The sequence below is a fragment of the Martes martes genome (genome assembly GCF_963455335.1).
Source record: "Martes martes genome assembly, chromosome: X".
NCBI lineage: Eukaryota > Metazoa > Chordata > Mammalia > Carnivora > Mustelidae > Martes > Martes martes.
Genome location: NC_137897.1, coordinates 84,246,151 through 84,266,710, shown reverse-complemented (window position 1 = coordinate 84,266,710; position 20,560 = coordinate 84,246,151). Strand labels below are relative to the sequence as shown.

Below are 20,560 nucleotides of genomic sequence, written 5' to 3'. Positions count from 1 at the left end.
TAGGTCAAAGGGGAAAGTTTCTGGGGGGTATTTAACGAGTGTAAAAAAGGTTTTGGAAATACATGAAGAAATATGTAAATGCCAAAGACCAGTTATTGAACATAGTTAAGTGTACTCAGTTCCTGAGATTAAAGGTTCCGTGTAAGCACGTATAATTAATATTTACCAATATCAATAGGACCTTTGCCTTTCTTCGAGGTGCTAGAATACTTGCCAGGCATTATCTAATTAAACTACTCAATGTACCTGTGAAATGCTTTGAAATCTGCATTTTAAAGATGTGGGCACTGAAGCACAAGTGGGCTTAAACTAAACTCATTAAGCATGCCAAGGGCGAAATTGGATAGAAGACTTTCAGTCTCATGATCTTGCTGCCATTCTTCAACCGTGGCCTCCTCTAATCCACTCTATTCTAGCCGAGCCTTGCCAAACAACATAGTTTCATAAGTCTAGGAGGAATTAAATAGAGTGCAAAGTAATTCCAATTACAGGGAAGTTAGATTTTTAAAAGTTGAACATATCACCAATAATATTATTAGCATTTAGAGGTGAGTGTGAGCTAGTGCCATTCATTGTCTATAATGGCCATGGTAAGGGTGGGAACAGTTGTGCAAAATCTATTGGAAAGTATGTTTGCAGGAGCAGGACCATAAGTAGCAGTGGTGGTTCTGAGAATGTCCCCCATCCTCACCCTCTAGCCTTCTTATTCTTAGGTACTATTTTTTGAGTGCTATGCGCTTAGCCCATTATACGAATTTGCTCCTTCAATCAACACTACCACCCTATGAAGTACATATTTATGATCTCCATTTTGTAAGTAAGGCAGAGAGAGGTAAGCTAAAGGTATACAGCTAACAATGACTAGTGATGTTAAGATATAAACCTGAATCTTCCAATCCCAAAGCCTCTTCATTATGCTACCTCCCATTTACTAAATTTGTTCTTATTCCTGTCTAGTAGTAGGCTCTGTAGGCTGTAGACATATCTGCATCATCCCTTTGCCGAATCCAGGGTCCTGAGCGTACCTCAGCCTTAGCTCAGTGCTTCAACATCTTGATCATCTTAGAGGCATAAGATAAAAATCATTTACCAGTTGGTTATAACACATCTATTTATTTTTTCCTGATCTGTGGTTTTTGGAATTCTATTTTACTAACATATTACTGTCATAACCCTCCTGCTTTGTTCATTTCAGTAATCATCATGTATGTGCATTCGGCCTTGATTGGGGGAGAGACTCAGATGCATCTCTTGGAATGGGCTCATGATGTGAAAATGACTGATGGAACCTACGTCTTTGTTCCCTATGATGCTCTGCTCTACGGTTTACTTTATAAGCATACCCCCTACCAGGTCCTGAGGAACAACCCGAAACTCCGGGAAGCCTATGATGCTGTGTTGACCATTACAGTGGAGTCCCAAGAAAAAACCTTCTATCAAGCCTATACTGAGGCAGCAGCTTTACAAGTTATCATAAGTGGAGACCCTCAAACAACAAGAAGGTCAATATTGTTCCTGTGAAAAGCCTCTATTGCATAGGCAACCCAATCAAGAAGAGGCAACCACGCACAAATTAAAAACACCTTTTGTTTGCAGGAAACATTTGTAAAACAAAGACACATTGTTGAAGCTGTTTTTTTTTTTTTTAGTCCTCAAGCTGCCCACAGTGACAGCATGCAGCTGTGAAGAATAAGTAAAATCTATTTAAGAAGAGGGAAACAAAGATTTTATAATATACTAGTGCTATTCAAGGGAGCTAGAGAATTCTTATGTCTGACCCAAGTTCAGCTGGTTTGAATAGTTCTAAATCTATTCAAAATCAAAGAGAGCTGGTGTATGAGACCATATTGAATTTATTATTGATAAAACTGGTATTAGAGAATATGGCTTCTGTTTGTAAGCATTTGAGCTTTCCAGTACTGAATCTGAGGATTACCTAGACTTCCCTACCTAGTCAACAACATTGCAGGAACACCATATTCCAGCACCACAAGGGCGTGCCTTTTGTAAAATGTACAGCCTGGAGGAGCATAGTGGAGTGTGTGCTTCCTATAGGTAGGTGGCTCCCAAGAGAAAGAAGTTAGGAGGGGCTGGTCTATATATCCTTAGTTCTCCTTCCAAATTAACCAGTCAGGTTAAGTCACTCCTCCTTTGTGGGAAGGAATGAGTAAAGGGGTGAGGAGAGGTCAGATGTTTTTTTGCTAGTAGAGTTATCTCTGTATGAGAGGAATAGTTTGGAATGGGGAAGACTTCCTCCCTTCTAATATGTAAGATGTGATATTTACATGTGTATAAATGAATATATGTATAAACACATTTCAGATTCAAATCACAGACACTAAAGGGCCTGAGGAAGGTAAAGGAATAGGGAGGGGAAGAAAGCAGAGAAAGGACAGAAACAAAGAGGAAACATCCAAAAAAGACAAGGAATATGGGAAGAAGGTGGGGAGGCCAAAGATACCAGTTAGATTTGAAAAAATAAAGAGGTGGTTTTTGTAGGTTGGAGGCTAGATGTAGAAGGCAGTCACTTTTAGAAGTATTTAGAATAACACATGAGTAGAATTAAAAGTTCTAGCATTTGCTAGCATAGTGTATCAGTTATAATGCTTCTGGCTGTAAGTAACAGACAGTTCAACACAAAATGGCCCAGGTGATTTTTCTTTTCAAAATTTGAAGGTATGGGAGCTCAAGTATCGGTAATTCATCAGCTCAATGACGTTATCAATGAACCAGGCTCGACTCATCTTGCCATTTTACAAGCCATAGCATGCTATCTTGCCGTCATTATTTGTTTGGTCTTATGGTCCCATGATGGCTGCCAGAGTTCCAGACATTACATATTATAGGTGGAACTGCCTCCAGATAAAAATGGGCAATGATCTTTTCTTGTGTCTCTTTCTAAGAGTGAGGAAATCTTTCCCAAAAGCTCCTCAGGCAGACTTTTCTCCACACTTTCTTGATCACATTCATGTCTCATATACATACCAAAATCAATAATTTAGGAAGAGGAACAAAACCATCATGGTTAACCCTATGGCTGCTGGAAAAATGTGAAGAGATTTGAGAATCTGTTAGCAGGGAAGAAGGCTGTCAGGGAGGCAGCTGATTGTTTCTACACTCACATTCTAAATGATATTCTCTTTTATATCCACCCTTTATTTCTTTATCCCGTGGACTGCTTCTGCCTCTGAGCAAATAATTCAGATAAAACTCAGGTTTAGTTTAAGTATTGATAACAAATATTTTACTGATTCTTGTTCTAATAAAAAAAAGGTGACTAGCAGAAATATTAACAGGGCAGATTTTGAACTTTATTGCTACTGAGATGTTTATAATAAATCTGTCTTTTAGGAGACACACAGATGTTTAAAAACAAGTGGTCAGTTTGGTCATGAATTGCAAGAATCCCTCAGATTCCTAAGAACGGTTGCTCAAACCACTTGTTTGATGTTTTTTACAGGCAAGCAAAGAGATGGTGAATTTTTGTATTTTTTTTTTGAATTTTTGTACTTTTAAGCCAATGATACGACACCACATCGATACAGACTAAGTCTTTTTACTTTAATCATGAAATGAGGGAAAGAGAAAGGGGTGTGTGTGTGTGTGTGTGTGTGTGTGTATTGTACATACATATATATGAACAGATATTTTATATAAAAAATTCGGACCTACTACTTGTAATATTTGATCCAATCTTTTTGTGCTTGTGGAAAACATAAGGTAATTAAGGCAAGAAAAGAAAAGACACCACTATCTTCGTTGCTAGGCAGCATGTACCCTGCTTTAGACAAGAAAATAGAGAGAGTTAAAAGCAAAGGATCTAGATCTTATGAAACAGCTTATTTGGATGCATTTACTTCCCCTCTTTGCAGGTGCCTAGGGTATACCCTCCTAACCAAAGATTGAGAGAAGGATGAGACAGTTATCTTTGGATTTCTGATAAACAAAACTTTCTTTTGTCTAAATTATTTTGCTAAATTTTTGAAGGCAGCTGGTATAGGAGAAAGAGCATATGATAAAGAGTTAGACACACTTGGGTTTAAGTACCAGGGTTCCACTCTTACTAGCTGTGTGTCCTTGGGCAAATTACTTCCACTTTTTTGAGTCTCAGTGTTCTCATTTGTAAAATGAGTTAGTGATCTACATCTTCTAGGATTATTGCAAAGAGTAAACAAAGTCACACGTATAAGGTAACTAGCAGAATGTCTGGCTCACAGTTACCTTCCTTTCCACTTTTTTTTCCGTGGGGCCAGAATGACCTTATACTTACTATCTAAGTTTGAATCTGATTTCAGCTCCCTACTCTTGAAGTTTTCTGATTCCTAGCAGAAAACTGCTCAATAGTTTTAGCTTTCAAGATTATTTTGCTTTCAGAATTCCAAATGATATTTTCTTAGATCAAATGATGTAGTCCATTGTTTGTTTGTCCCTGGACTTCTGCTGTTTTTGCCCTGTTAAGTCAACAGATCAATAATTATTTGCTGAGCACCTGCCATGCACCATGCATTATGTGGAACTCCAGATAGAACAGTTAACAAGACAAGATTTTTGTCAGCGGTGTGTTGGAACTTGTTTACAAAAGCTGATGGTGTGCACTTTTTCCCAATTCTGTGTCCAGTGGCATCATGTTGGTAGCTAGAAACCAGCCATCGGGAGTATTTACACCACAGAAATTGGTAAATGATACAAGTAAGAGCTATTTTCCTCCTTACAGAGCCAAATGTTTCCTAGCACATCTCTTGTTCCTGATCTTTTGGGGTGTAAATTCCTGTGAGAGGGACAGTAAGTGAATAAACAAACATATGAAAAACGTGGCCATATTTCTCTCTTGCCCAATAACTTCCAGTGGAGTTGACATTTCCAGAGAGGCTATATTGCCTAAAACAGTATTTGCAATCTCCTTTTATTTATGCCCCTCTCATAAAAAGTAAAACCAAAGACTGTCAAAGTGATATGCACACGTAGTTTTAATGGTTAAGAAATGCTAAAAAGTTTGTGTCAACAACAAAGCAGTTCCTAGGCCTCCCTCCCACCTTTCATCAGAAGCAACCACTTTCTTGTCTTTTTTGTTTTTTATTCTGGTATTTACTTCTGGGTTTGTAAATACCATACCACCACTAGCCTCTCTCTCTCTCTCTCTTTTGGTTATCTCTTGATTAATCAATTTATTTATTTATTATTGAGAGATGGACAGAGAGAGAGAGAGAGAGAGAAAGAGAGAGGGAGGAGGGGTAGAGGGAAAAGGAGAGAGAGTCTTTTGTGTATTTTTAAAGATTATTTATTTGAGAGTGAAAGAAACAGAGAGCAAGAGCCTGGGAGGAGGGGCAGAGGGAGAGAGAATCTTAAGCAGACTCTGTACTGAGCACCGAGCTTGATGGGTTTAATCTCATGAGTCTGAGTTCAGGGCCTGAGCTGAAACCAGGAGTTGGATTCTTAACAAGCTGTGCCACCCAGACACCCCATGGAGAAAGAGAACCTTAAGCAGACTCCACTCCGAGTGTGGAGCCTGACACAGGGCTCCATCTCACAACTGTGAGATCATTCACGCATGACCTGAGCCAAATTCAAGAGTTGGATGCTTAAGGGACTGAGCCATGCTGGCATCCCTTGATTAATCAATTTTAGACATTATTTGTTGACTTTTTATTACAGTGGAGGATTTTTAGCTCTTATACACTTCCTTATGCTCCTTCAAACCTTCAATATAGGTATGCCACAATTTTTAGTTAAATTCATGTTTGGTATTTTTTGTATTATACCTATCTAAATATCATTGATTGCTGATCCATATGGTATATTATGGTAACAGTTCATTCTGAGTGTAACTTTTGATTTTTACTGGGGTTAACAATTGTCTCATTTTTAAATTTGTCTACCTTAACTTGAATTTTGAAGTCTTTCCACACTGTCTGATAAAGCTGTAGAATTTTCACAGAACAATTTTATACACGGCAAAAATCCTTTATCTGTTTCATTTGTTTTTCCTGAAGCTCTCTGTCCTCCTGTTCCAATCTAAACTTATTGCTCTTTAAAGCTTCTGCACAACTGTTATGCTAAGATCTCCTTTTTCACTACCCTGGAAGGTCCCTTTCTCTTTTTTTTCTGTGCTGAATCCACTCTTGCATGAATCTTGTGACTCCCATTTTTCCCCCCAGTTTACTCTTGTTTTGGTGGAGCACACTCTCTAGTGAGAAAGGTACAGGGATGGTAAATTTTCAAAATTTTTTTACATATCTGAAAGTCATTCTTCTATTTTCACTATTGGTTGATAGTTTTGAGTATAAAAATCTAGGTTAAAAAATCATTTTCCCTAAGGTGCCTGGCTGGTTGTTGGAAGAGCATGTGACTTTTGATCTCCGGCTTTTAAGTTTGAGCCCCATGTTGGGTGTAGAGATTACTTAAAATCAACCATCAAATAAAATAAAATCATTTTCCTTTAGCACTCTGAAGACATGGCACACTGTCTTCTTATTTCCATTGTTGGCATTGACAATTCCAATGCCATTGTTATTCCCGAGTCTTTAATGCAACCTCTTTTCATTCCTCCCCATCTCTTCCAGAGGCTTTTAAGATTATCTTTATTCTTGATGTTAGGAAATTTCATGATGATGTCTGGGTCCTTGACATATGTTATGCAGTATCTATTGTGGGGCCTTTCAGTCTCATTCTACCTAGGAAATGTTTGTATATTATTTATTTGATAATTTCTTTGACAACATTGCCTTGTTCTCTCTGAAAATACTATTAGTTGTTTATAAGATTGTCTGGGTTGATTTTTTTAATTGTCTAATTGTTTCTCTTGTATCATCCATATTTTTGTTATAAATTACTCTTCCTAACAGAGCCTCTCAATTTTGCATCTTCTTTTACTGATTTTTACATTTTTTCCCTATAATATTGTTAATTTCCAAGAGTTGGTTCTTGCTGTTTGATTATTCTATTTTGATGGCATCCTGGTTTTGTTTTGTAAATATGGTATTTTATCTTAGTTCTTGGAAAATATTCATTGGGGGCGCCTGGGTGGCTCCGTGGGTTAAGCCTCTGCCTTTGGCTCAGGTCATGATCCCAGGGTCCTGGGATCGAGCCCCACATCAGGCTCTCTGCTCAGCAGGGAGCCTGCTTCCCCCTCTCTCTCTGCCTGCCTCTCTGCCTCCTTGTAATCTCTCTCTCTCTGTCAAATACATAAATAAAATCTTAAAAAAAAGAAAATATTCATTGTACTTTCTTTGAAATTCTTTTCTGCTGCCTCTGTTTTTCTCCATTTCTAATTTTTCATGCTTTTTTTTTTTTTTTGGTCTTTCTATTTCATGTTGGAAACTTCATGTTGGAAGTTTCCTCAATTCTTAATTTCCTTAATTCTCTGGTGATCTTGAATGAAAAGAATGAAGCTCTAAGAGGCAGATTTGAAGGTGTATGTACATTGTGTGTTTGTTAACCAGTGGAGAAATTGGCTAGCCAGCTGAGATTTTTTGTCAGTATCTGTAGATCTTGCCTCTTGGGCTACATTCTCTTCAGGGAAGAATACTCCCATCTTCTTGGGAGTCTTAATCCTGGTTGTCACTATTCTAGGAGTCATGATGGGGGGGAGGAGACTGGGACTCTCATTGTTAAGTATAAATACTTTAACTTCATCACTCTTTTTTGTGGCTTGCCTAACTTTTAACTTCCTTTGGATTACGTGTCCCAGCTCCAGAGCTGCTCTGAATCAATTTAACCTGTTTCCAGCAGGGTTTGGCTTTCCTTAATAGAGGTGGGAATGGTGGATGTCTAATCACTCCTTACAAGGACATTCAAAGGGCTGTCCTTCCTTTAAAGTCCTGCCTCACTCAGACTTCTATAGCACTTGGTGCCTCTAATTCTTACGCTTTTGTAGGATTCTCAGGGGGGAAATTTACTTGTTGCTTACCAACATTCCCCCTTGGGGGAATGGTGTGGAAGGTTGGTGTTTCTGTTCCTTGTTCTTCTTGTTTGAGAGTGATATTTAAGAGGAAGAGGAGACTGAGGGAAAAAAATCTTGATCTCACTATCTTCAGTCAGGAAGTCATGAAGGAAAAAAGAAGTTACAAAAAAGTTATTGGTGGATCTAGCAGTTACTTGATTTAGCAAGTATTTATTAAGCTCAGCTATAACATGGTTAAGAACATGGGCTTTGAAGGCAAAGTGCTGTACATTTACTTAAGCTCTCTGTATCTTCTTTCCATTATATTAAGTTGGAAGTAATAATAGTGCCTACCTCATATAGTTGTTGTGAAGATTAAATGAATTAATACACATAAAGAGCTTGCCTGGCACCTAATAGCTCCTTAATAAATGTTTATTATTAGTGGCATTAGTGTTGTTCTTTTTATTATTATTATGGGCTCAGCACTTTGCAGGTGATACCATGGAGAACAAAATAGAAATAAGGTCTTTCCCCCAATGAAGGGGAATGGTTTTACCATTTTAGGGTGCTAAGAACACTGGGTCTAAAATTGGGACTTTTAGGGGCACCCAGGTGGCTCAGCTAGTAGAGTGTGCAATTCTTGATCTCGGGGTTGTGAGTTCGGGCCCCATATTGGGTGTAGAGATTACTTACAAATAAAAAAAAACTTAAGATAGAATAAAATAAAATTGGGATTTTTACTTATTGGTCACAAATTCAAGACTGGGATAAAGTACTTGACCACTATGCTTCCAGGATGGTATTATTAGAGTACTGTGTTCCTCTTCTGAAGTGCAAATAATGGCAGCTCTCATGTATTCAGTGCTTACTCTGTGTTTGGTAATTAACATAAATGTTCTCATCAGATCTGTAGATCAAGCCTACAAATTAGGTATTATTATCTCTACTCTATGGATGATGAAACTGAGGCTCAAGGTAAACTTTTCCAAGGTCATACAGCTGCTGGCAAGTGGCAGAGCTGGGATTCCAATACTGATCTGCTAACAGAACCTGACCATTTAACTACATAATAAATTACACTGTATCCCATGTCCAATGCTTTATTCAATGTAATATTGCTAAGTGACTAACACTTTGATTTGAATGGGTTTTTCAGATTGTTTTCCTCTAACCTAGGAGGTACTAGGACTTTATGAGAACCCATGAAAGGAGAACAGTAAATCAGGGGTGTCTGGGTGGCTCAGTCAGTTGGGAGTTTGCCTTTAGCTCAGGCCATGATCTCCGGGTCCTAGGATCTACCTCCCTGCTCAGCAGGGAGTCTGCTCCTCCTTTTCCCTCTGCCTCTCTCCCCAACTCATGCTCGCTCTCTTTCTCTCTGTCTCAAATAAGTAAATAAAATCTTTTTTTAAAAAGAGAGAGAGAATAATAAATCAAAATGGAGGAATTGGGGGGTAGAAAACCAGTGACAAACTTCCTAATTTAGTCTCAGGATGATTGGGCAAGGGTTATCACTTTGTACCTTTAAAATTTGACTTCTGAAGTAAGGTTTTAGTGCCTACATCCTTTACTTTTGCTGTCTTCCTAATGCTTGTTTTCAGGAAAAATCTACTGGCTACAAATGCATACTGCTAGAACGCACATTTAGGATAATTTTTTCCAAATGTGGCCTTATTTGCCAAAGCAAAGGAAATCCTCTGGATTTCTCAGCAAGTCCAGGGGGCCCTGAAGCTTCTGGAACCCACTGGTTTCTATTAGCTTAAATATATGTGCCTGTCAGGGGACGTGGTTAGGGCTGAAGCATTCCAGGATGGGGCCCATCAGACACTTGTCAGGAAAGGTTGCCTGCTGCTTACAGTTGCTACACTTATCTTTGTCATCATTCTATTAAAAAAATAAGGGGATCATTCTATAAAAATAAAGGTATTGTATTCCTGAGTATCATGTCAAATAGACTGGGTTATTAGCCATCTCTTGGCTAAGTCCAAGGGTTGAGATCATGCATTGTTGGAGGTACCACCTTGAATAAGAGGAATTTGATTACCATCTGGTTTCTTGATCTCTGCACATGCCTGGCTTTTTGTTCAAAAGTGATGTTGCCATTTTGTCCTTCAAATGATGCTTTCTGACCCAGGTATGTTTCAATGTATGTTTCTAAGGACAAAATGCTTTGGAAGCCAGTTTTATGTCTTGTGAGCACAGTAAATCGGAACTGATGATCGTTAACTTAACAACAGCATGAACCATTAAATTGAACAAATTCGAAAATCACTGCTCCTGACCCAGAACTTGTTTTCTTGGATACAAAACTCCAAGAAGCCTGGGGTAGAACTAGCTAAATTTGCTGAATAACAAACAATCAATTGTCATTCATTTATTCATAATTCATTCAATCAGGTTCAGGTCTATGCAGCAGACAAAACTAATAGATTGAGTCATGAGTGTGATGTCAACAAGGTCATCCGCCTGACAGAAACTCCTGCCAATCTTATTGTGCTTCTTTGGAGCTGTAGTCAGATGCGGGGACAGAGGGTGTGGAGACGGCCTTTTTTCCCTCACCCCATCTTCTACCTCTTCTTTCATTATTTGCAGCAGCTGCAGATGGAGACCTTTTGTGACCAATGCTCACAGAGTGTGCCTTTGACTTACAGGAAGGGACAATTTCTACTACTGAAGGGCACCAAAGGGCACAGTGGGTGAAACAGCAACACAAACCAGCTGGAACACAAATTCAAGCCCTCACAGTGAGAGTGGGCCCTTGTGACAGTTCTTTTGCAACTGAATGCTATTGCTACAGCTATGCCCTTTCTTTTAGCTTCAGGTCCCTCTATTTTTGTGGCTCTGCGTGTGTATGTGTGTGCACTTCTTCACATGCGCATGTGTAGAGTGTGTGTGTGTGTGTGTGTGTGTGTACGCACACGCGCACACGTGTACGTGGGCAGGTGTGCTATGTGGTGGAGGCTAGAGAATCCTGAAAAACAGGCTTCAGGTTTCAGTCGTCTTGGAGAGTTCCTGTCAGTCAGGTCTAACAGGGGTCACTCCAAGAACACAGAAGGCAGCATAGCTTGAGCAGCTGAAAATCCTGTGAGATGGGTCAACTCAAAGGTGAGGGTGTTGTTTTTTAATAGTTTCAATCTTTGCTTTTGGCTGTAGGTAGATACAGTCTCTTTCCCAGACGGCTCCGTGCCTTTCAAAACAGAATACTAGCATTTTCTCTGCTTTCAGGGGCTTGCTGCCCTGTGGTTTTTTTTTTTTTCTTACACTCATTTGTTTTACTAGTATTGATTTTATACTCCACCTTCCAGCCTTAACTTATTGTCATAACCTACCAAAGCCCTAGAAAACAAGCAGGCTCTCGCAGAAATCCTGAGGACAATTAAATGGAGCATCTGAGAAAGTCAAAAGGGAGAGTTAGTGAAAATGCTTTTAGGGACCTCAGTGTGTGTTAAGTGACTAATTATGGATGCACATGGCACCCGTTTGCCATGCCTCCTTCTATAGTGTGTGTCGAGGCGAGGCAGTAGAGAGACATCCCTGGACAAACACTCGGGACTGAAATGTTGATTTTTGCCCTGCTCTTAGTTAGCTCTGTTACCTGGGGCAAGGTTTTTCACCTGAACCATTGGAAGAATGGAGCTGCTCTTAACAAAAATGGGGAAGATCATTATAGATGAAGCAGGAAGATTTGAGGTGAAAATCAGGAGCTTGATTTTTGGGTACACTGAAAACTAGTATCCATGTAAAGATACCAGAGTAGGTAGTTGACTTATGAGTCTGGAATTTAGCAAACAGTCTGGGCTGGAAGTATAAATCTGAGATTTATAGCATAAATGTGGTATTTAAAGCCATGAGACCAAGGGAGATCCCCAATGGAGTGAGTGTTGCTAGGAAAGAGGACCAAGGACTGAGCTGTTTAACGTTCTCATGTTAAAAGATCAGAGAGATGAAGGGAAAAAAATATACGGTCCAAACGGAAATGTCTGCAAGCTAAATTTGGTCCCTCTACTAGACTAAGTGTTGGGAAATTTCACATGAGTTCGCACCTAAAAAAAGACTTCAGGTAACGTTTTTATCAAGCAAAAATGCTAAACTAAGAACAGAAAACCTATGTTCTAGTCCTGATTTTATGCCCCAGTCAGTGACCTTGACAGATCACTGAACTACTCTGAGCCTCCCTTTCCTGTCTAAAGAGATAGAGAGCTAGACCTGATGATCTCCAACTGTAGACATTTGTGGTTCTAGACATTTTAGAGAGGAAGAAACTGAAGCCCAGGGAGAGGGGATAAATGATTTGCCTAACATTCTGGTATTAGGAAGAGACCATAGGCCACTGTGTCTTCTTCTTCTGCATTGTTTTAACCCGCGTATGTGTATTAGAATACCTGGGACACTTTAGGAATACTGATTACTGGATCCCAAACCTAAAGTATCTCATTTTGTTTGTCTGCATTGGGTTTGGCATTGGTATTTTTGATACTCCTTGGGTAATTGACAACACGCTGCTCTGTCAACAGGGCATGGCATTGTCTTGCTAGCTGTTACTATAACTTTTCATCTTGACCTGTCTTTCCAACACGACAATGATCCACTCAATTTTAAACCCTCTTATTCAGATGAAGGAGGAAGATAGCTTTCTACACCTGGTGAAACCAAAGTAGCAAGTATCAGCTTTCTCTGAAGCTCGGTAAAATGGCATGACCATTGATTTATTGAACTCCATTCTAGAGGTGAAATGTTACGGAAAACCATGAAGTCATGGCCTGTGGAGGGGGTGGGCAGGGATTGAGGGAGGGATCGTTCTCTCTTCCTCCCTACCTTTTTGGAATAGATACAAGTTTGTTTCAAAACCAAATTTACTAGGTCACTAAGCAGTGTGTCAGGGATAGTACACCAAATGCTATTGCTTTTACTTTAAATGTATGGCAGGCAGAGTCACACTATCCACTGTAGAAGCCTTACTACTTTACGGTGGCTTCTCAACAAAGCTTCGCCTCTTTGGACACCAGCAGGATATAGGGTTTGTTGATTAAAACCCACATTCTCCATGCATTACAACACTTGGCACTGTCTTTGGGGGAGTGTACGTGTATGTGTATGTTTATGTATGTATCATACAGATGCATGTTTGCATGTGTATGTGTGGGGTTGTGTGTTTCATACTGTATTCTAGCATTCACTTTCTCTGGGGAGCACGTGTCTAGGAGAAGAGCCATTTTGGACTAAGACAGGACACAGACATGGACTGTGGAGACACATTATTTACAGCCTTACCACACTCACCTGCCATTCTAGTAGTGCCAGCAAAATGATTTTATAATGCAAAATGATTTTATAATGCACTGGTAATTAACCTGGTAAATCTCCTTTGCATGCCTCTAGTCTATTCCATACTTGGTTTTTTAATGCCCTTTATAACTCTAAATCACTTTCTTAGTTTAGGAGCATATAAATATAAATAAAAATATATTGTGTATGACTGGTTTGCTCATAAAATTGTCATATTTGATATATTTAAAGATGTGAAGGCCTGGGGGAGAAAAACAGAAAAATTCAGGGGAGAAACCAAGCAAGTCCTCAGAAACAATTGTTTTTTTCCTCTGGGTCTTCATAGCTCTCCCTCCACTCAGACGTGCAGCCCATAATAATGAACACAGGCTTAGAATACACTCTGAGATTGCTCTAGGGCAACCAGGGCTCAAGATAATTGTAGTTTTTAAAAATATATTTCGCCATTGTTTGGAACCATCTACAATTCAATTTACTTTATCGCACAAGCCATGAATAATGCTATGAAAGAAAATGGACGGGCTAGTGCTGCCAGCCTGGTTCAGCATTCCAGAAACACTCAGTTCTATGGATTCAGCCAGTTGATAAGGACAGATTCAAATGGAAATGGAATTGCAGAATATGTAATCCTAGACACCAACCGGAAAGAATGGGAACTCTATAGTACTTACACTGTGGACATGGAAATGGAGCTGCTGCGGTTTGGAGGGACCCCCCATTTGCTTCCCTGGTGGCAGGCCCCCTCAAGCACATGCACAATGCTGGTTTGCAGAAGGGAAGATCTGTCGAGGTAAGGAATAGAAAAATCACTGGTAGTCAGTTTGGCTCAGCGTGGGTTACAAGGGAACCTATTTAGGGGAAGGTGTATTTTAACACTGGAACACTCAAAATATCAGTCATTTGTATTCCGGGGAGATAAACATCCTGGTATTCCAGGTAGTTAATTTAAAATAATGAAGATGAGAGCTATTTTACAGCCTTGGAAAATCATCTACAAAAGCCACCCCCACTCATTTTCATAATGATCCCACTTCCAAAGAGGTTACTCTAAGAAGAGGAAGGCGTGAGTCTTTTCCTCAGTCTATTGTTGACGATGACCTGTGATCATTTTCCCTGCTAGAAAGATCACTTCTTCTTCCCTTGATGTATACAAAACCTGTCAGTCAGTTTGGATCAAGATAACATTTCTATACCCTTTCTTCTCTGAACTCCCACTGAACTAAAAGTCTGTACCTCACAGCTTAGCACAAAATTGCTTTTCAATTGTTTCTTGTGTATTGATTGTCTCTCCCCCTCCCAAACATACTGCTCCTTGAGGGCAGGGACCATAGCTAATAATTCTTATGTGCCCCCCCCCACAAAACCAACATAGTTGGTGTCCAATAAATACTTGCAGTTAGATTGACTGATGGAGCTCTTTTAGCTTGAGGAAGAGTGGAAATCCCATCAAATCTCTAAGAGCCAGAGGGGAACTTTGGAAAGATCCATATTATTCCTGTGTGAGTGTACACCACACCCTTCTAAAACCAAATGCATCTGTTTGAAATGGACTTCAGTTTCTAGTTTGCTTGAGCATGACATACCCTACTACCCTGACGTTAGCATCATCATATATTTCCTTCTGAAATGTTAGTAATCCATTCAAATGTTTAGGTTTCCTAGAGGGTAATTTATATCTCGGCGAAACCCTAATTATCAAAACCAGACTCACCCTTGAAGGACAAGTGCTATGTTTTTCATCTATAACGCACAATGTCTATGGAGTCTAGTGAATTTAAAATATCTTTTATTTTATGAAGGTGACATAATACTTACCCTTCACAGGTGAGATAATGTATTTATTCTCAAAAATTCTATTGCCATCCACCTTAAATTAAGGTACTCAAAATTTTCCATTCATGGACTTTTTCCTCCAAAGCAACACCCGGGTCATCCTTAATTCATGTGATTTGTTATTGTCAGAGTGGTGAGTGGTTTTGCTTCAGAACAGTGAAATTGCTTTCTGTGTCCATAAAGTCAACAAGACATACTGTGCTGTAGAAAAATGGAATTAAGTTAGGTAGATGTGGCTTGATTTTAGACTCACCAGAAAGCACGAGGAGCTGCTTCGTGGTGACCTTTATTTACAGATTCTCTCCGGTAATGCCATTCTTCCTCTTGCTCTCTATAGGCATTGACCATGTCTTTGTGTGATGGTCTGCCTTGCTTTGCTTATAGCCCTGCTATTAATGGATTTGCTTACTTTATATGGTACATTTTTGTTCTTTTTGGATATAAATGTAAAAAGCCATAATAGCCTTGCTGGTATTTATTTCCAGGAAGTCATGTTTCAGTACAATTTCCTCATTACATGACCCACTGATTTTCTGTTTTCCATAGCAGTTTACTGTCCCTACCGGCCCCATTTAGAGTGAAGTGTTTTCATGATGCCAAGAATAACTTCTTCAGCTGTGTTGTCGGTGTTGTTGCCTGTGAGTAAATCTGGCTTGCCCCATTATCATGAAATAAGAGAACTAGTACTTTAGGGTCTGTGTACTCCCTATCTGTGCTCTCTTTTCCACTGGCAGTCTCCACTACCCACCCCTTTTCTCAAACGGTATGGACTAAAATTGGGATATTTTAACCAGTTCCAAGAATTAGTCAGACTTTGGCGAGAATCCAGGAGTTGGGAATAATGGTCCTAGTTCCCAGGATTGTAGTGAGGATTATTAAATAAACTGAAGAATGTAAAACACCTAGAATAATACCTGACTCAGAGGAGGCACTCTGTGAGTGGTAAAGCCCTACCTCCTGCCCAGGCACATGGGATTCTCCCGCTGATTGTTGGGAGCCCAGAACACTCATTTTGACACTCATACCTTTTGCCATGGGTATTATACTCCAGATTCACACTGTCCTTCTTCCTTGGACAAAAGCTATCCTAGCTAATCATCAACGTCATCATTATCAACATGTCTTTGTCCTTCTCCCTCAGATCCCATAAAAGGTGACCAACTACTCTGATGAATGAATTTAGGATCGGGGCATAAATGGCTGAAGATGGCTTAATAGGATGCTCCTTTTTCATAATCTTGGCATTTTAACAGTTGAACTCTCCCCAAATTAAGATGATTTGGGGAAAGTAAAAAATGAAATCAACCATGACCCTCCCACTTCACCCTTTCCATCCTGCTAACCACACCTTTGTTATCTTTTTGTGAGAGTGGTCCTGACAACAATACGACACGAACTTGGTGGGAATGGAGTGGAACTCCTTTGGCAAGTTTTGAGAAAAATGTCCAGAGTGTATTAAACAGCTGTGTAAATTTGGACAAGGCACTATACCTCTCTCAGCCAGAATTTTCTCATTTGTAAAATGAAGGGATTGGATTAAGTGAACTTTAAGAGCCCTTCCAGTTCTGATGTTCTAACGAGTCTGTGAAATCCTAGCTCGAAACTCTAACAGGTGGTACTCTTAGCGTTTAGTATGTTTGCATCACAGCAAAAAACAAACAAACAAACAAACACCCCAAAAAACCACTCATTTAATTTCCTTATATTAGAAACTTGATAAAGCCATACAGAGTGGTGGGTATCTTGTGAGTTGTTAAAACACACCTGACAAAAACATTATATCAAAGGTGGTTCTTCTTTTTAATTTCTGTGACTGTGACATACTCCTGCTCAGAACAGAAATTTAATGTATTGAGTTTAGTTGCTGCCTAAGACCAGAGTATTGAGTTAACATCATTAGATGCTTAGGGAGAATAAATGTCATCTAATCAGAAATCTCCCCTCTCTAGGGAGATTTGAAGAGTAGTGGGCTCTGGCTACATAATGCCAAAACATCCCATGGAAAGGTTGAAAATGGAGTCACTAAGCTGCTCAGGTTACTTGTTAACCTCTCACCTCCCCCTCCCCCCTCCAATGACTGGCCTCACTGGTCTTTCCCATGGAAAGGACTGGTTCTTTCGGCTTAGAGTGAGCTCAATCTGCAATTCTTGTGAAGGTAAGGGGGAAAAGTCTATAAAATCGCAAGGGGGGATGTTTGGAGTTTGTGAGCTGAAGGGCCGAAAAGGCTGGAGAGGGACATGATTGGAGATGGACATGATTGGAGATGGACATGATTGGAGAGGAAAATGAGTTTGAGACAATTGGTACTTGAAGTGGTCACCGAAAACTCAGAGATGGGAGAGCGGCACATCATTTCCCAGAGTCACTTGGTCCTTGGTACTTCAGCTAACAGAGCACAAAAGATGCCCTCTCTTTGCTGCCTGCCTCCCTCTCTCTGCCCACCACGGCTGCAATCAGAACTGAGCGTCTGACGAGTTTCTGTAATAGATGGTGATTACTTGCAGGAGAGTGACTCTCTGTTCCTTCCTTTTCTCTGTGTTTTGATTGTTTAAGTTTTTTTTTTCCAGAAAGAAAGACGTGAAAAGAACCCAACCACCCCAAAACAAAGGATTCTTTGAACTCCTCCTTTCTCCCGACTCTGAACCAGATTGCCTCGCCTTTCTATAAAGCTCTCCAGTGCTTTGTAAAACTAATGATGATAATGATAATAATGAGCTCTTATACTTTCATGGTGCTTCATGCTTTTTGGAGCACTTTCACATATATTATCTCATTTGATTTTCAAAACAACTCTATAAAGCGGGTAATGCACAAACCATTATCTGGCTAGACAGATGAGGACACAGGGGCATGAAGAGGTTAAATTATTTACCTAAGGTCACCTGGCTAATTAATGACAGAATCTGCACTGCACCCCAGATCTCTGGATTGGGAGTCCAGTTGTCTTTCTACTAGAGTGTGTATCATGGTTATTTTCACAGGTATGCCTGCTTTAAGACAATTCACCACACATATGAAACAGATAAGTTAGGGAGCGAAGCTTTACTTCGCCAAAAGATTCATGTGCTCTACCCAAGAATTCACTACAGGGCGCTTTTAATTTTCACCGCAGGGCAGCAGCTCCCACAGTGATAAGGGACATACTTGTGGGCAGACAATTAGAAACACATTAATTGTTTGTTTACAAACCAGTGGACTCACTGAGACAAACAGACAGTGTTACTGGTGCTTAAAGCTACAGTGACATCACAGACTTGCTTACAGCAACTTGACAAAGCATTTTGATTCAGTGGTTGTTTTCCACACTCTGGCACAGGCTCTAATACATTTCACAGCGTGGCCATTAAGGGTTTGTGGAAAAAGCGAAGCCAAACTGTAGCGGTCAGCGCCCCCAAGACAAAACAGAACAAAACAACCACACAGACTAAATCCAAGGTATCCTTCAGGTCCTTAAGATGCCCTGTCGGCTCAACTGAGATGACCTACCTGGCAGTGTGGGTAGACATCAAAAACTTCTATGTGTCTAGTAATTGATTTATACGAAATAATTACATTTGCTGCAAATTAATGGGCATGTTTGAAGAGAATCAGGTTTAAATTGTGTCTGTGTAATGCATAGACAAGAGACCAATTCAGTAAAAGAAAAAAAAAAAAAACCCAGTCAGCCCACTTGTTTGGAATCATGTAGACAAAGCAACCAACTGATTGAATTTTTCTACTTTTCAACCTGTTGCTTTGGCAACGCATAGATGCTACTTCACAAGACAAGTGGTCTTGTGGACAGAAATCTGGGCCTGCAGCCAGGGACCAAGGATTGGAGTCCCAGCTCTGCATTAGGCTGGCGGATCGCACAATTTGCTTAATTTTGTTTTGTTTCTTGAATGTGTTTTTGTGCCTATAAAATGGAGATGAATTCTTCTTGGCCTGGGTATTATTAGAATATGTACTGTGGCATATGAGAAAGGGTGGTGAGTTCTTTATGAGTATTGCAAGGTGTTGTTTTGAATGTGCTCTTGATGTGGGATCACCATTTTTGGGGGAGGGGGATCACCATTTTATTAGTCTGACTTACTGTCCCCATGCAGCAGCCTCATCCTTCCCTTTTGATGTCTTTTCAATAGCATCTTCATTTTTCTCTTTTGGTCTTTGTAATTCTGTGAGTGCTGAGAACCAGGGTTGCTGTTTCTCTTTGCTGTGGGTACGAGGGTAAAGATTTATGTGTGGTTAGTCTCCCCATTATCTTGTATATTTTAAAACTTCCATCACAGGGCAAATTTATCCTGGGTTCACAAAATACCCAGCTCCCTGTGACCTCAGATTTTACACTTGTTTCAGGTGTTGTATAAATAAAATCCAGTTGATTAAAGGACCCAATAAATTCTACTGACTTTGAAGGATGTGCCGTTTATCAATCCCCACTTTGGCAGTAAGTTAAGGAGCAACCCCCTCCCTTACTCTACTGTCCAATATGGTATTCACAAGCCACAGATGACTACGGAGCACTTAACATGGGCCAAGTCTGGGGGCACCTGGGTGGCGCAGTCGTTTAAGGTTCTGTCTCTTGATGTCGCCTCAGGTGATGATCTCAGGGTGGTGAGACTGAGCCCCGTGTCGGGCACCGCGCTCTGTGTGGAGTCTGCTTGAGGTTGTCTCTCTCCCCCAACTCATGCTCTCTCAGTCTCTCTCTCTCAATCTCTCACTGACATCAATCAGTCGATCTTTGAAAAAAAGCACATGGTGAGTCTAAATTGAGATGTGCTCTAAAAGTAAAATATACCCTGGATTTAGAAGGTTTAGTACAAAAACACGTAAAATATCTCATTAAATTAAAAAGATTAATTATGTGTCAAAATGACGATACTTTGGATGTCGTGGGTTAAATAAAGCATATCTTCTGTCAGATCATCTCTCATTTCCGCCCTTAGAGATCTATGTTGCCACTAATGGTCTTCTCCAACCTAGCCATTGCCTAGATAATTGTTACCCTGAATTCTCTTTCCATCATACTGTTTATGTCCATATCCAATAGCTCTGATAGAGAGGGCACAGTCCCTGAATTTTTCCTCTGTTGGGTGTTCCTCCTCCTAGTCATTTTGGTGAGAAGTGGTTGAGGGGATGTAGAGCTGAGTATATCAACCGTGATCCAGGCAAGGTACACCTCTCCATGAATGATCTCCTGCCCCCATAGAGATCCAGAAGTGTATAATCTTATATCTCAGGCTGATTTCATGGGTGTTCAGAATATTCTGGTAGATAATTAGCTCAATTCAGGGACCAGTTGAAACAGGGTCTCCTTCTTCTCTGCCATCTTGCTGCTCCCGTCTAAATAAAACATATTAAGATTATTCTTACCTGCTTCTTATGTTTTTTTTTTTTAACGTGACTATTAGAAAGCTTAAAAATACATATGTGACTCAGGTTACAGTTCTAGTGGAAGGTGCTGTCTTAGAACAGTTTTGTGAAGGCCACGCGGAGCACTTTGAGCAACAATGTAGCTTTGAGTTCATATAGCCCTTCTTCGGTATATCTGAACTCCACGTTCGAGTGCTCATTCCTCAAGGG

At 40.0% G+C, this 20,560-nt stretch overlaps 1 protein-coding gene across 1 annotated transcript in view; it reads left to right on the top strand.

The window, feature by feature from the left end:
- The window catches only part of GUCY2F (guanylate cyclase 2F, retinal), a gene marked incomplete at both ends in the record, with an annotated part of 96,479 nt that overhangs the window by 11,135 nt on the left and 64,784 nt on the right, over window positions 1-20,560 (top strand). The window contains 9 exon segments of the mRNA XM_080795565.1: window positions 1,196-1,477; window positions 13,563-13,598; window positions 13,601-13,878; window positions 13,880-13,955; window positions 15,336-15,338; window positions 15,341-15,385; window positions 15,388-15,415; window positions 19,334-19,371; window positions 19,374-19,429. Of these exon segments, the coding sequence (XP_080651691.1) occupies window positions 1,196-1,477; window positions 13,563-13,598; window positions 13,601-13,878; window positions 13,880-13,955; window positions 15,336-15,338; window positions 15,341-15,385; window positions 15,388-15,415; window positions 19,334-19,371; window positions 19,374-19,429 (842 nt within the window).